The sequence below is a fragment of the Melopsittacus undulatus genome, chromosome 8 (assembly GCF_012275295.1).
Source record: "Melopsittacus undulatus isolate bMelUnd1 chromosome 8, bMelUnd1.mat.Z, whole genome shotgun sequence".
NCBI lineage: Eukaryota > Metazoa > Chordata > Aves > Psittaciformes > Psittaculidae > Melopsittacus > Melopsittacus undulatus.
The window spans coordinates 26,680,462-26,697,170 of record NC_047534.1 but is presented as its reverse complement, the minus strand read 5'-3'; the positions used below and the strand labels follow the sequence as shown (position 1 = coordinate 26,697,170).

Genomic DNA, 16,709 nt, shown 5'->3' with positions numbered 1-16,709 from the left:
GATGAGGATTTCGTCAGAAATGGTCATGTTGGCAAAAGTAAGTTTCCAAAATAGTTATTTTAAAAAAAAGCCCCAAAACCCAACAACCAAAACCTTTTTGTAGAAACCTCTAAAACTCACTTGTAAATCAAGAAGAATTTCCTTCTGATTTGATAGGTATGACTAGTTCATCTTTTAGGGTACAGAGAACTACATTTTTTAATCTTTTTACTGTTTAATTCTTACTGGTTTTATGCATTAAGGTGGCTAGTAATATATGTGGTGTTTAGCATGCTGCAGCTCTATTGGCCATGCCTAACTGAGCCTCCTTGGAAATGAACGATGCTGCAGGTATGTTAGAGATGTGGACAATAATAAAATGAATAAAGTTCACTTTCTGCAAGGTTTTATTGTAAGTACTTTAAAGATTATAGGATCTAAAGATGATTCAGAAACTAATTCTCATTTTCTAAAGGAACACCTGAATTTAGCAGCTTTGTTTGGTGCCATGGACTTTGCTGTGTGTGGAAGGGCAGAGCCCCTGCAGGCCAGGGATTAAACACCACAGGTCTGAAGCTGAGAGTCTCCATTCTGGAAAGCAGAAACCCAAAGCACAGACTTTGTGTGGTGTGGGTACAGACAAGGAACAGGGGGCTCCCTCCTTCAAGAAGCCAGACCTTACTGTGTGCAACAGTGAATAGCTAGTGCTTCAGTAATGGCATCTCTGAGTTCTGCCTCAAACCTCTTTAGATGGTTAATAAAGGCCAATGTAAAGTGTTATGAAAGCTGTCTCTTGGGCTTGAGGCCTCTCCAAAGTCAAGAGTAGAGTGCCTAGAGTGTAGCATGCACCTGGCTCTAGCTCTTGAGTTTAATTGGAGAGGCCAAGTAATGAGTGTTTGTCTTCAAATATTATTGTCTAATATATATTAGCTTGAGGCTCAAACCATGGAACTCCTCAATTCCTGTGACGTTTGGACAACACTTTCCCGAATCACAGAATGTTTTAGGACCTTAATGGAAGGGATGTTAACGCTCATCCAGTACCAATCCCTGCCTTGGGCAGGGACACCTTCCACTAGACCAGGTTGCTCCAAGCTGTGTCTGACCTCGCCTTGAACACTGCCAGGGATGGGGCAGCCACAGCTTCCCTAGGCAACTTGTACCAGGGCCTCATCACGCTCCAGGGTGATAAAGATATTCTGAATTCTAAACTTCATAATGACAATTAGAGGAAAATACAGTTAATAGGAGATGCAGTCTGTAGTGGTAAGAGTTCAGAAGTTAGATGATGGAATTACTTAGATCAGTTTTGGATGAAACATCATTTACCCTTTCTTCATACACAGATAACCCTGTCTGATGAAAGAAGAGCAAAGAGGTGCCAGTCAATACACAATGTATTACTTAGGTAATCTAATTTGATCAAATGTAAAAAGTCATCATTTGAGTTTGATGTAAGTTTAATCTGAACAAATTGATTTTAAAATACAGTATAAATAATTCTTAACTTATATAAAACTTGATTAAAAATTATTTTTTTTGTTTTTTTTAACCAACTTTACAAACAAGCATTACTGAACACAGAACCAAGATATTTAAAATGTGGCCTTTTCATTAAGCCATAAAATATATACATGCTCACAGTACTTTCCTTTGTGCAAAATATGTACTGGCTGTACCTTCCCGTACAAAGACAATTCCAGCTTACTTTGCATAGCAGAAAAGCAACACACAAAAAACCCTACTAGATACCTCAAGTATTACAGCAACAAAATCATGTAAGCTTTTGGAAAAAAAAAAAGACAATAACTTTCTCATTAAGAGCCAGTTTTAATTCTAAAGCATTAATTAAGGCTGTTCCAGTATTGAGGTCTTGCAGGATGTGTCTAAACCACACATTGTCCATCCTACAGCCCAAGATATGTGCAGTCTGGTAGCAACCATGCCTGCTACCACACCCAGCAAACAATATCCCAACATTAGTCTTCTGAGACTTCAAGTTTTCGTTGAGGAATATACAGAGTTCCTTGAGAGATTCGGGCAGTACCATCTGAAGTTGCAGAGAGGGAAGATACTGAGTTTGGACCTCCTGGGGTCCGGAAGAAGTTCTCTGTAACTGTCTGGGGCTCTTGGGGCTCCTTTGGAACAGAAGGCTAAGGAGAAAAAGAGAGAGTTACTTTCATTTAAAGGGGAAGAAAAAAAAAAGTTAATTCTAGTTTTAGGTCTCTGCAGGATATTACAAAAATAATTTTTCCCTAAAATTAGACTGAGAATATACTTGAATTCCTTGCTATATCTATAAATGTATATATATCCCCAATAATCAAATGAAAATATGGTTTCTCTAATCCTAACTCCTTTTTCAATACAGATCTTAAGCAACACATAGAGAAATTTCCTGAGGGAAAAAATATTCTTTTACAGTCCTATCCTATCCTATTAAAAAAAGCTAACATTAAGTGCAAGAACTTTAGAGTAGAACAGCAGTGTAACAAGAAGGAAAAATAAAGTAACAAATGCCCAATTTGTTAATGTGTCATCTCAGATCTATGCAGAATTCTCCCTCTAAACCAGTTGTCTCTTCACATCTTGTCATCTTCCAGCTGGCTCCCCTTCCACAACAAACGGGATACTTATTCCTTTCTAACTTCTCCACTGCACTGCACTTAGGCTGGCCTTTGCTGCCGGGTCTTTCTGGGTAGCACTGATTTATAAAGGTCAAAAAGGTGTTTAGTTAAAAATATTACCTGCTATAAAGGAATTAGCACACTAAACTTCCCACTGAACCCACCAGTGAGGAAGCTGCAATGTTTTACTTACTTTCCCTTCTTGCAAGTTCTCTGAGCTGTGGCTAACGTTTTCTGGTTGGGAAGGGACTACCATATGCTGAAGGACAGGATTTGCAGGAACTTGCACACCAGCAGGTATTAGTCCTACATGTTGCAATGTGAAGTTCAGAACTGAAGAACTTGGATTTGGGGCAGAGCTGGTATTGCTTGAATTGAGACAGGAATTGCTCAGCACAGGTGCAGCAGCTATAGAAGTTGGTGACAGCATTATATTAAAGGGTGTTATATGAAAAGCAGGAATGTTAACTGCTTTCAGTTCAGATGCTGTCACTGGAATGACACCTGAAACAGAAAATCAGATTTTGAAGGGGATTAAAAATGAGGTCTTTAGCCATTGCGTTGTGATTCCATCACCTCAGTGGATGAATCTGTCCCACAATCCCTTAAGCCAGACAACTGTAGGCCTGTTTGATTTAGTACTCACCAGCAATGGGGGAGCTGTAGGTAGTGTGCTGCAACGAATGGGTTCCAGCTTTCTCTTTATTCAGAAAGCCTGCCTTGTTGCCATGGGCACACTGAGTAAGAGGAATAAGATAACCAGATGGAAAAAAAGTCTGAAAAAGAAAAGCAGAATACACCTTTACTCTAAACATGTCATAAGCAAAAAATGTTTTTTCTCCAGAGTTGTATCCCCTCACTGCCTTCTTATTCTTTATCCTCTATATCTCAAAGATCTTGTATTGCATGCTTGTACTACCTTCTGTCTGAAATTAGACACAGATGACTCAAGGACATGCTCTTTAAAATACTACTGCCCTACTGCAAAGACATCAGCAGGCTCCATTGCCAGCCGAGAGCCTCAGCGAGGAACTGGAAATCTATCTGGATTAACACTGACAAAAAAGAAATCCTGATACTGAATATGCTGGAAGACAATCCTTTTACCTTTACAAGTTCTGTTTTTGTCAACAGAACTGTTCTTTATTCAGGTTTTCTACAGCATTATGTCTTAACTGTAGAATACCAAATTTTACTGATGAAGAGAGGTTCATGTGATTCTGTTTGAAAGTATTTGGAGCCTGAAAGTCACTTCACGTCCTCTTATGATGTGCTGCAGTGTTGGACAAAGCTTACCTCAGGAGCAGGAATAGCAAATGCTACAGGTATGTCTTGTTTAGTTTTGATTTTGTCTTCATCTTCTGGAATACCTTCTCCTCTACACTGGTCACAGCAACTTGCCATGTTTTGATCTAATGTTTCAGTTTTGTTCTGTCTCTCTTCCTGGAAATTGTCCATTTCATGAGTCATTTGTGAGCTATTGGAAGGCGGTCTCTCATTTTTTGTCGAATCTCCCTTTAAAAAGGAGTACATACAAAACCAGAAGCAGACCTTGTAAGACTTTACATTCTTGATTACAGGTCTACAATGATACTTATACAGTTTAAAAATTAGGAAAGCAAGTCAATAAACCAACCTATTTAGTCAACCTATAATACAACCAGTTCCATGTTACTCCCTCTTTCTCCTTCACAGCTAGTGGATGTTTGACATCACATGTTATCACAACATGCTGGTTAACATTTCATGACCTTTTTGGCAAGCACAGTTTAAAGCCTCCTAGTTATTTACACAGACACTAAAACACTGAGCAAGTAAGGAGTAGAAAGCAATATAGACCTAATTTCTCCATGCGTATCAAGTGTATCTGATCCTCTTATTCTCTTTGTGTGCTGTATTATTATGCCTATGCCTACAGCAGTACAACTTTAACAGTGCACAACACTGGACAGAAACACTTAGAAGGTATCAGGATTTTGGGACGTTCCCTGTAAAGTGACTTCTGTGTGTCCACTTTCCCTCCTAACACCTCAAAAGCCAAGTATGTATAACAGCTAGTTGAGCACCCTGAACTACTCCACAATCACTGTATGAATAGGTAAGTCTTGACAGAATGTTTTGGGAGTTGTTTGATTTTGACTAACATCTGTACACTTTGGCACTTCCTGTAAATCAGTCTTTGGAGAGGGAAGACAGAGGAACATGGAGGAAAAAAGAATACAGCCTGATCCTAAATTGTCCTGTCAAAGATACATGTTACATTGCACACTGTGTGTTCTGCCTGATGCTCTGCAAATACCAGCAAGATTATGTGATAATTAAAATAGATATGTGTGTGTAAAGAAACAAAACCAGCCCCCCAAACATCAGCAAGCACAAGTGTCAACCCTTCAAGCATAATGGTATTTAAACCACCTACATACAGCAGTAGGCTCCTAAGTCACTTTGAAAATGAGTAGGTAGCAATGTCATCAAGCTATAAAATGGCATTTAGAAATAATTTAACTTACCAGAGAAGTATCAAGGTTTTCCTCATCCCTTCTATATCTTTTAATTAAATGACTCTCTTGTAATGTTTGTGATCTCTTAAGGCACTGCTGTGATGCAGTTTCTGATTTTATAGTTGGTCTTTCTGTAGTTGTCAGGGTCTTGGTCACATCATCTGTAGCTACCTGATTGTCCCCTTCCTCAGTGGTTATTTTACTTAATACTTTTGAATTAATACTCTTAATTCCAGTTACATTAGCACCTGGTAGAGGCTGAAACATGAAACTTGGGCTGTAGGTTGTCACAGTGTGGGCTTGAGAAGGATGCAGATATATTGTGTATGACACACCAGAAGGAGTATGAGGTAGTATTACTGGTGAGACTGAGCTGTGGCTTGGCAGACAGGCACTAAGGGGCTGGATGAGAGCTGGCTGCTGTGTGGCTGCTGTGGTGCGAGGAGGTTCAGGCTCAGGGACTATCTCAGGCAAGGACAGACCACATTCCAAAGCTGATCCTGACAACTTCATTTTCATCTCTTTTGCTTTCCTTAATTAAAAAAACAAAACCAAAACAAGAAAAAGCCCAAACATATTTTAGTAACTTCATGCAGAAATTAATGTCCTGACAAATTATTTTCTGCAATGTAAAGACTTAATATGAAATTGGACTAGTCAATTCACTAAACGGAAAATAAGTGGGGAAAAAAAAAGCCTGCAGTGTTAGGGGTTACTGGTTTTTGCAGACTATAGCCCAACTCAAACTGAACACGGCTTGAACTTAACAACCAGTGACAACTTCCTTCTGCAAGTAATAGAGGAGCCAACAAGGAGAGGTGCCCTGCTTGACCTCGTGCTCACCAGCAGGGAAGGGCTGGCTGGAAATGTGACTCTCCAGGGCAGCCTTGGATGCAGAGATCATGAGATGGTCGAATTCGAGATCCTCAGGACAGTGAGAAGAGCGTGCTGTAAGCTCACTGCCCTGGACTTCAAGAGAGCAGAATTTGGCCTCTTTAGGAGCCTGCTTAGCAAGGTTCCATGGGATATAGCCCTAGAGGGCAAGGGGGGCCCAAGACTCTTGGTTGATATTCAAGGATCACCTGCTACAAGCTCAGGAGTGTTGCATCCCAACTAGAAGGAAGTGCAGCAGGAGGGCCAGGAGACCTCCTTGGATGGATAAGGAGCTGCTGAGAAAAATTCACAGGAAAAAATAGGCTTATAAAAGGTGGAAGCAAGAACAGGTGGCCTGGGATGAATACAGGGATGTTGTCAGGGTAGTTAGGGACCAGGTTAGGAAAGCTAAGGCCCAACTGGAGCTAAACTTGGCAAGGGATGTTAAAGATAACAGGAAGGGATTTTATAGGTATGTAGTGGCTAAAAAACAGACTAGGGACAACGTAGGCCCTGTCCGGAAGCTTTCGAGAGAACTGGCTACACAGGACTTGGAGAAGGCTGAGGTTCTGAATGGCTTCTTTGCCTCAGTCTTCACTGGCAAATGCTCTGACCACACCACCCAAGTCTTGGAAGGCGGACACAGGGACTGTGAAAACCTAGACCTTTGGCCCACTGTACGTGAGGATCTGGTTCACAACCATCATAAGAACCTCAACGTACACAAGTCCATGGGACCTGATGAAATCCATCCATGGGTCCTGAAGGAGCTGGCGAATGAAGTTGCAAAGCCACTGGCCATCATATTTGAAAAATCATGGCAGTCAGGTGAAGTTCCCGACGACTGGAAAAAGGGAAATATAACCCCCATTTTCAAGAAGGGGAAAATGGATGACCTGGGGAATTACAGACCAGTCAGTGTCACCTCTGTGCCTGGCAAAATCTGGGAGCAGATTCCCCTGGAAGGCATGCTAGGGCACATGAAAAACAACAAGGTGCTTGGTGACAGCCAGCATGGCTTCACTAGGGGGAAATCCTGCCTGACCAATTTGGTGGCCTTCTATGATGGGGCTACAAAAGTGATGGACAGGGGTGGAGCAGTTGATGTCATCTACCTGGACTTGTGCAAAGCGTTCGACAGTGTCCCACATGACATCCTTGTCTCTAAATTGGAGAGACATCAATTTGATAGGTGGACCACTCGGTGGATAAAGAACTGGCTGGATGGTTGCATTCAAAGAGTTGTGGTCAACGGTTCAATGTCCAGCTGGAGACCAGTAACGAGTGGTGTCCCTCAGGGATCGGTGTTGGGACCGGTCTTGTTCAACATCTTTGTCACTGACATGGACAGTGGGATTGAGTGTGCCCTCAGCAAGTTTGCCGATGCCACCAAGCTGTGTGGTTCAGTTGATACGCTGGAGGGAAGGAATGCCATTCAGAGGGACCTTGACACACTTGTGAGGTGGGCTGATGCCAACCTCATGAAGTTTAACCATGACAAGTGCAAGGTTCTACACCTGGGTCAGAGCAATCCCAGGCACAGCTACAGATTGGGCAGAGAAGAGATTCAGAGCAGCCCTGCAGAGAAGGACTTGGGGGTGTTGGTCGATGAGAAAATGAACATGAGCCAGCTTCAGTGTGCACTCACAGCCCAGAAAGCCAACTGTATCCTGGGCTGCATCAAAAGGAGCGTGACCAGCAGGGCGAAGGAGATGATCCTGCCCCTCTACTCTGCTCTGGTATCCTCAACATAAAAAGGACATGGAACTGTTGGAACAAGTCCAGAGGAGGGCCATGAGGATGATCAGGGGACTGGAGCACCTCCTGTATGAAGACAGGCTGAGAAAGTTGGGGCTGTTCAGCCTGGAGAAGAGAAGGCTGCGTGGAGACCTCATAGCAGCCTTCCAGTATCTGAAGGGGGCCAATACGGATGCTGGGGTTGGACTATTCATTAGCGACTGTAGTGATAGGACAAGGGGTAAGGGGTTAAACTTAAGCAAGGGAAGTTTAGATTGGATATAAGGAAGAAATTCTTTACTGTTAGGATGGTGAGGTACTGGAATGGGTTGCTCAGGAAGGCTGTGAATGCTCCATCCCTGTCAGTGTTCAAGGCCCAGTTGGACGAAGCCTTGGTTGACATGGTTTAGTGTGAGGTGTCCCTGCCCATAGTATAGGGGTTGGAGCTAGATGATCTTAAGGTCCTTTCCAACCCTAACTATTCTATGATTGTATGCTTCTATGACAAAAAAAACCGCTTCTCACCTGACCACCTGTGCAAACTTACTTTGATTGTTCCTCCAGCTTCTGTTTAGTGACTGCTGGAAGCAGAGCCATTTCACTTGGGAAAGCTGCATAGTGTTGATGGGTACCTGGTAGGGGGGAAAACAAAAAGACAAAGTTAACTTTTGTCTTGAGGAAACTGCATTATTATGAGACATATTTAAAGAGAAGACACTAAGACCCTATGTTGTTTTAAAACTGCAACCTGGACTTGATTTGATCAACTCGCTGATAGATTACATCAAACAAATTTTAAAGCCTCAGCTTCATTGTTTTTCTCTCCGAAGAGGATACCCCACAAGAACATTCTCAGGAGATCCCATCCCACTTGGAGTACTGTGTACAGTTGTGGTGTCCCCAATTTAAGAAGGACATGGAGCTGTTGGAGCAAGTCCAGAGGAGACCATAAAGATGATCAGGGGCTGGAGCACCTCCTATTTGCAGACAGGCTGAGAAAGTTGGAGCTGTTCAGCCTGGAGAAGAGAAGCTGCATGGAGACCTCATAGCAGCCTTCCAGTATCTGAAGGGGGCCTAGAAGGATGCTGGAGCAAGGAGTCTTCATCAGGGACTGTAGCGATAGGACAAGGGATGATGATTTTAAACTGGAAAAAGGGAGATTTAGGTTAGCTATAACAAGGAAGTTCTTCCCTGTGAGGGTGCTGAGGCACTGGCACAGGGTGCCCAGAGAAACTGTGGCTGCCCAATCCCTGGCAGTGTTCAGGGCCATGTCGGACGGGGCTCGGAGCAACCTGGTCTAGTGGAAGGTGTCCGTGCCCATGGCATAGGGTTGGAGGTGGATGAGCTTTAATGTCCCTTCCAACCCAAACCACTCTGTGATTCCATGACTGATAGGTAGTTTTCTGGTAATTTTATGGAATGCTGAAAGCAGTTTTCACAATAATCTAGGGTTAGAGCAGTTCCTAGGGAAAGGTACAATATCCACACAATCAGCTATACTACACAAAGAGAAGGTTTGTGGCCAGTAAGACATCATGTAAAGTCCAGATAGTGATATGTAGAAAGGGATTTAGTATTATTCTTAAACCCAAACCAGTGCTAGGTCACTCCTGATGTATTTGGTGTGAAAGAGGCAGCTGGAGTTGTGCTTAGTTTGGTCCCCATCTCAATGAAGAGATTTGCTTTGCTGCAACTGTGCAAGCTGTGACTGGATTTGGTCCACCGAACTGGAAAAAGCTACTTACACACTGAACACATGTCAGTTGAGCTTTGTTTTCACTAACAATCTTATAAAGTTTCATATATATATGCAACACCTATTTTCCCTACCTTATCTTTAAGAACTGTCAAAAATAGACATGCTTGTTTTAAGTGGCACACCCACTTACTACTCCTATGAGAAGATAGGAAGACTGAATATTTAATGAAGACTGTGCCTGAGTGGAAAAAACAAGCTTAGAATAAGATACATACTTGCAGCACTAATTTTAACTGGACTGGTGGGTGCAGACTGGATCTTCCTTCTGTCATTTTCTATACTTTTAACTAACTTTATGAGAGATGGATGCCGAGTGAAGTTTTGCTTTCCTCTTGAAGGAAAAAGGTTTTTGGAACACTGCTCCTTGGAAGGGATTGGTTCTGAAATAGAAGGGGGACTGGTCGTACAAATTGTTTCAAGTTTTGTACCTAAAAAGCAGAAAAAATGCAGAGAGTAAATACATACCCTGTGGAGATTCAGTATTTAAAAGCAATTATTTGAGCCTGGCTCATAATTAATACTGCAGCAAAAATGCAAATGCAAGAGTCTCCGTATGAATACATCTACCCCTGTGGGAATACAGTGGTGTGCTGTGCTGTCAAGGACCAATGATAGTGATGTGTTTTCTGCTTAGTTTACTCTTGTCTTTTAGCTGAAAAAAAAAATCTAGCAGAGAAATCAAAGAAAAAAAAATTCTAAATCATCAGCAGACCAAAAGGAAATACACCTACCCTGAATACCTGGCAAGACCTCAGGTCCTATCCATTTGAATGCTGGTTTTCTGCCTCTTTCCTCTGTAACATGAACTTTCTTGATAAGCTCAAGGCTACTGAGAACATTCGCTATGTCATAAAGTCTCCTAATTTTGGCTGAAATAAAATAAACAACAGCAAGTTACAGCAATTCCAATGAATAAGTCAATATACATCAAAATTAGAGTTGTAACCTCTGTTTAGCAGCTAAAAAGAAAAACTTTTGCAATGGTTTTATAAAAATAATTTTGTGGAACAGGTATTTATACTATGAAATAACATCACAATATAAATTTTATATGTAAAATAGAATGACAGATACAGATCTAGGAAAGAAAATACTGCTGAGTCTGTTATTCTAAATGTAGCAAAAACAAAATAAAATTTGGAAAATATGTTGGGTTCTGTGCAATGACCAAACCTATACAAATGCTGTAGTAAAAAAACATATTTTAAAAGGCAGTTACGCAATGGCAAAAGTGGGTATGAGGAGGAAAAGACACATGAAAATCTAACAGGATAATCATCCTGTGTGTTCTTAACTGCTTCTAGGTTGAACTATTAGGTAGGAGTTTTAGGCAGCAGTCAAATTACAAGTGACTTCTGGACTGCGAAGGGAATGTGTTTAGGCCAAAGCTTCTGTTGCTGAGATTTGGGACTGTGATGCTTCACCAAGAACATGGTAAAACATGATACCTGAAATAGACCCATGGATAGAATGCCCTGCAAAAGCTTTTATTGTGAGACAAATGTCAAGGAGGAAAAAAGAATGAAAACAAACATCATCCCACTCCCCTACAGAACAGCCACCCAGCCCCTCTATGTTGCCATGATGCAATGGAAAGGAAAACACGAACTGAAACCATCAAGGATCAGTTTCAATTTTGAACAGATACAATTCCACACACACACACACACACACAAAAAGCGAAGGAGTCTGTCTGATAATCAAGGGAGGATATAATTTTCAGTGAAACCCACTGTCATGGTTTGAGCATGTTTTGAGGGTGTTTTTGTTCAAGGTTTTTTCCAGCCAGGTGGAGGAGGAGAGGCCGGGACGAAGGAGAGACAGGACACCTGACCCAGGCTAGCCAATGAGGTATTCCATACCATAGCACGTGATGCCCAGGATGCAACTGGGAGAGAGCTGGAGGGGTAGAGCTCTGGAGAAAAATGGAGGAGGGAGCACGCGGTGCTCGGCCAGGCAGGGTGGAGTGAGTTATGGGTTGGTGGCTGGTGGGGTGTTGTATTCTTTTCACTTGCTGTTTGCTGTATCATTATTATTTGTAGTAGTAAATGGCAGTAGGGGTTTTGTGTTATGCCTTAGCAATTAAACCGTTCTTATCTCAACCCGTGGGGGCTACATTCTTTGGATTCTCCTTCCTAACTCTCCAGGAGTTGGGGGACTTGGTTTAAACCACAACACCCACAATTAATTCTTGATCCCTCAAGAAAGAGCAGGGACATTTTTTATTACAATGGATGTACAAACCTAGACCTAGAAGTACCTTTTAATTTGAAGGGAGAAGAAGAAGAATAAGCATGCAGGGAACTGAGAGCAGGGTAAAAGAATTAAGAAATAATTGGCAGTTACAGCACTGGGTTTCACTTCCTCTCACATGTAAGTGATTAGCAGGACTTGTACAGAATTTCTTTGGCTTTCCAACAGGTAAGTTATATGACCAAAACACAGATTTGCATGATTCTGCGGCAGCTTTGGTGAAAAGATGCTGAAATCTGTAAGAGACTGCTTGAGGAAAATGAGAAACTGTTACTGATAAGCAGCCTTGCAACATTGCTTTAGAAAATAGGATTTAATGGGCTTTTTCTTTTTGTGTAGTCATTACGTATCAATGCCTGTGCACAAGTGGGTCGCTGTTAAAAACTGTTTAGTTCCTGTTAAAGGTATTCAGTGAGGTTTTGGAGGCTCAAATATATTTATGGCAGAAAAAAGATGATGGTATTTTACACAACACGAGCTAGTGCTAGAATAGTTCATTTAGCTTTCAGTTAATATTGTACTTACTTTTAAACTTGCTTTTATCTAAGTCTTCTAACTGGTCTTCTCCGATCAAGATTTTAGCAGCAACTTCAAGGCTTACTATTTGGGGAGTCGATACAAGAAAGAGCATCACAAATTTCTGGCTCATCACTCGTAAAGACTTGTCTTTCCTGCTATTAACTGATGCTGCAGCAACCAAGAGAAAGGATGAAAGCACTAAGTGACATGGCAGCTACAAACATATTTGAAACACTAAAGAAAGTGGTCAGTAACAATTATTATCAGAACAAACAATGCAGTAACTAGGCAGGGTCCATGTGGACTCTGGCATCATGTTTCTACATGGCAAGAATCAGATAATCAAATGGCTACCAAGTCTAACTACAAAAGAGAGTGTGATGTTTCCCCCTGTATGTATTTCTTGTTTCCAGACAAGTTGTACTCTTAAAGAGGCTAACTGCAGGTTATACAATGCATTTAACAATCTTTCATTAACATTTATTCCACAAATCAAACTTAAATTAGAAATAATAAATTGATTGAGACTTTTGACTTTCTATGATATTTGATGGTAACAAATCCTGCAATTGGATTGTATATTGGGTATGTTTGATCATTTCACCTGGTACCCTCTTGCTCTTGCACTGTAAAAACAAAATACGTGCATGAATAAGAGAACTGAAAGAGTGCAAAGCACTTTTCCTCACCACAAACAGTTGTAGTGCCTTTAAGGCACTACCACTTCAGGAAAAAAGTGGCCAATAAATGTTCTTTTTCCCAAGTTCATAGATATTTATCATTACAAGCACATATTATTCTTGACATTATAGAGAATTATTACCAGCACGAAATTCCATTCCAGGGAGCTCAACGAAAGACATCTCTGAATTCTCATTTAAGCCAAAAGATCTTGCCATGTCTTCATTTTTTTCCCCATCGAGATCAAATTCATGCTCATATTCTCTTTTCTTGATCATCTGAATTTGTTGAGTGTATTTGTTCTCTTCTCCAACTTTTTTCAAAGCCTGCAGGGTTTTGGAGAGGTTGTGTCTCCCATGCCACGCATATCTGTTCTTGGCAAGGCGGCTCACCATGTGGAGGCTCTCCAGCACATTCAGAATATCATATATGCGTCTACGCTCAACATCTGAAAATAACAAAAGAAAGATCAACGTCTCTACTATAGAAAATGTTTATCATTTACCTGAAACATGATTTGCACAGAGAAAGGAACTATTCCTATAGTATTCCTATACATCCCTCTCCTCTTAATATACTTCTAAGCCATTTTCACCAATTCATTGTTACAAAGGCTTCTGAAAAGAGCCCCTATAGATCTTGCCAGCAAGGAAAACAATTCTTGCTTTAGATATGGAAGGACTTGATTTTCCACAGTTATATTTAGTTTATAGCATTCCTTAAGAAATAAAACTGTTGCCAGAGGGTCTCAGTGAAGCTTTAAAAACAACCACAAAGTATTTTGAATTATTTCCTGCATAGATTTTAGATCATCTCATTAAATAACCTTGGAAACTCATGGCAGATAACTGTTTTGTAGCTCGGTTTTGTATGTCTTATACTAACACACTGTCCTTTTCTATTTGTCTGTTACATTCTTGGTTTTGACTGTTTTCTAAAAGAGCTGTTAATTTGTACAAAGCATAAATAGAAATTCTGTTTCATCCCTCTTCTGTGTTGCCCAACGTATTCTGAAGAGAAAACATTACCAAAATTTTACAGCAATATGATTTATAACTTTTGTCAGTGTTACAGTCTGTAGAAAATATTCTGTAGTTGTTTTATTTGTAGGGTTCATCACATGCAGACTGTAGAATAATTTCATAGCTCTGATTAAAAAAAGCTTCAGCTTAATGTTAGCAACTTATGACTCTCAGTAGATCATTGGTGAGACAAATACAATGATATAAAATGAGAAAATTAAATTATCAGAGAGCAAAAAGTACGTTCTCGCTTTGGTGTTATGACTGAACAAGAAGTTGGGGGTTCAGCTTGGGAAATGCTAGATCCTGCCACAAAAATCCAACCACTAAGCCTAGCCATCATCTCTACATCTAAAGAGCTGCAACTGTTTATTTGTGGCATTGGCAATAACTTTGATGTTTAATATTAAAGAAAATTTAGAGTTACTCAAATCAGCCAACTGGAAAAACATCATCTTTTTACAAGGATTGCTATAAGAATGGAGAGTTTCAAGCTGGGTTTAAATAACTTTTGCAAGAGTGCACAGTAGGATTCGAAGTTTTAGGGAACAAAAATGTACTAACATGAATTATAGGTTTACCGGCACACTTGTATGAAGAAATACATAATAGCATATACACTAACTTACTGAGCTCTTCAGCTACTTCGTCAAGGCAGATGTAATTATTCTCTGCAGTGCTGGGGTAATCAGGATACCGAGCTAGGAATTTGTGACACAGTAATCCAAGACTTTTCTCTTTGCGGCTTGGTTGAGTTTTTTCATATTCATCTCCTGATAAGTGCTCCTGCATAGGGATAAGAAATAGAGAATTTCAAGTTTTTTGACAATATGTAAACAGGGATATTGAAGAGCTTCATTAGGAGCACTGTCAAAGGCTCAGGGTTCTCCTTTTGTCTTCAGCTGGGAAATAAAACCAGCAAAGCGTTACCTGTGGTTTCTAACTCATCAATACCCTTACTTATATTTGGTAAACACTCCAAAATCTGAACTTAAAGTTGTAGTATGTTAATGTATGACTTTTTATACTGAATAAACAACCCTCAGCTAACCTAAAAATGTAAATAAAGACACCTTTACAACATACCTGCAAACGGTGTTTCGCCTGTAGAATCATGTTTGTGTTGTCTGACAATTCCCTCCTCTGTTCTCTGCTCCGAATCTCAGGACTAGCTGCGCTAATGAGCATTTTCAGGTTTGAAGTAGGTGTCCATGGATCTGCTTGGAGGATTTCTTTGGGTTTAGGGGGTGTGGTGAGAGGCTGACAGTCAGGCTGTATCTCTGTCAACACCAAATGTGAGGTAGCTGTTTGTTTCAGAGGGGTTTTCAATACGCCTCTGTATGACTCAGAAGAATAGTTTTCCTATACACCAAGGAAAAGAAAAATCTGTGATGTTAAAGACCAGAAGTGCTATAATCCATTTGCTGAGAACAGTCAAAATGGATAGAGATCAACTGCATGTTTTGGGTAGCTCAAAATCGAAGGTCAGTCTTGCTCTGGACCAACACACCCTTCCCTGAAACCATTTATTTGACTGGGCCCATGGTATTCTTGAGTTAAACTGACAGAGGGGACACTGAGATGAGATCTTTGACAGAAACTGTTCCTTGTGAGGGTGCTGAGACACTGGCACAGGTTGCCCAGAGAAGCTGTGACTGCCCCATCCCTGGCAGTGTTCAAGGCCAGGTTGGACAGGGCTTGGAGCAACCTGGTCTAGTGGAAGGTGTCCCTGCCTGTGGCATAGGATTGGAACTGGATGAACTCTGAGGTCCCCTCCAACCCAAAACAACCTAAGATTATTTTTTTTCCCTCCAGGGAAAATACGGACGAAATGAACGTCAATCCATAGGAGAAAACGGTAAAGAACAACTGAAATACGTTCGATTAAGAAGAAAAAAAAACCCAACAAAAAAGGGGAGCCAGGGCGCAGTACCGCTCATTACAAAATCGGTGTTAAAGGTCTCTGGCTGGGTCATTTCATTAAGGACAGAGGCCGAAGTGAAGGAGAGAGCGCCAGGTTATCGCCACTAGCTCTCTACCCGTGTTCGTCCGCACTGAAGTGTTTTGGTGCCCAGGGGTGCTGCAGGCGGCTGACAACAGGCACCCCAAGGGGTGGAGGGGGTGGGGAGGTGCTGCCGCTTCGGTTTCCCACCGGTGGCGGCACCGCGGAACGAATTACCTTGTCGCCGGTCCCCATCTCCCCGTCCGCCTGCTGCATCCTCCCGCCTCAGGAAGCGACAGGCTCCGCCGCGGCGCTCTGCATGGCGGCTCCCGCCGGTGCTGCGAGGCGGCAGAAGGGGGAGCGTTACACACGGGACCCTCACCGGGACGCGGGGGAAGCGGCGGTGCCCCTCACCTCGGCCGGTTCCCGCCTCTGGGCCCGACCCGCGCGCACCGCCCAACGGCCCAGCCCCGCCCCGGCCGCTGACGGCAGGCGGGGCCTTTCCGGGATCCGGTTTAAACATTTGGCGCCAGAGCCGCGCCCTGAGCGTCACCGCTCTCCGTTACCTGCCGTGCCCGCTGCTCGGCCCGCAGCCCTGAGAGCCGGCACGCACCGGAGCGCTGCTGCCGCCGCTGTCCCGGACACCCGCTCCTCGCCGCCAGTACGCGGCCACTCCCGGTGCCGGTTTGAATTCTACCCGCTGAACCGCCGAGGGGAAGGCAAGGCGGGCGGGACGGAACCAGCCAATCACATCGCGGTCCTCCGCCCCACGCAGCCAATCGGAGCGCGGGGTTTTCCCCGGCCGTTCCCTCCTTC

At 42.3% G+C, this 16,709-nt stretch overlaps 1 protein-coding gene across 1 annotated transcript; it reads right to left on the bottom strand.

Annotated features, from left to right (window-relative positions):
• Positions 1–1,566: 1,566 nt before the first annotated feature.
• Positions 1,567–16,278, bottom strand: E2F8 (E2F transcription factor 8). Its single transcript, XM_005150564.2, has 13 exons — positions 16,131–16,278; positions 15,038–15,313; positions 14,581–14,737; positions 13,072–13,377; positions 12,255–12,416; positions 10,208–10,345; positions 9,692–9,904; positions 8,265–8,349; positions 5,117–5,639; positions 3,903–4,121; positions 3,253–3,382; positions 2,800–3,110; positions 1,567–2,132 (listed from the first exon to the last, which is right to left on the bottom strand). Exons 1-13 carry the CDS (start codon positions 16,167–16,169, stop codon positions 1,959–1,961), a joined length of 2,733 nt encoding a protein of 910 aa, XP_005150621.1. The 5' UTR covers positions 16,170–16,278; the 3' UTR covers positions 1,567–1,958.
• Positions 16,279–16,709: the final 431 nt, after the last annotated feature.

Excerpts from the sequence above, each read along its gene's own strand:
- E2F8 (XM_005150564.2), bottom strand. The coding sequence starts at position 16,169 with ATGCAGCAGGCGGACGGGGAGATGGGGACCGGCGACAAG. Across the intron at positions 10,346-12,254 it reads AGATAAAAGCAAGTTTAAAA|CCAAAATTAGGAGACTTTAT; the intron begins GTAAGTACAATA and ends ATTTTATTTCAG. Across the intron at positions 4,122-5,116 it reads AAAACCTTGATACTTCTCTG|GGAGATTCGACAAAAAATGA; the intron begins GTAAGTTAAATT and ends TCCTTTTTAAAG.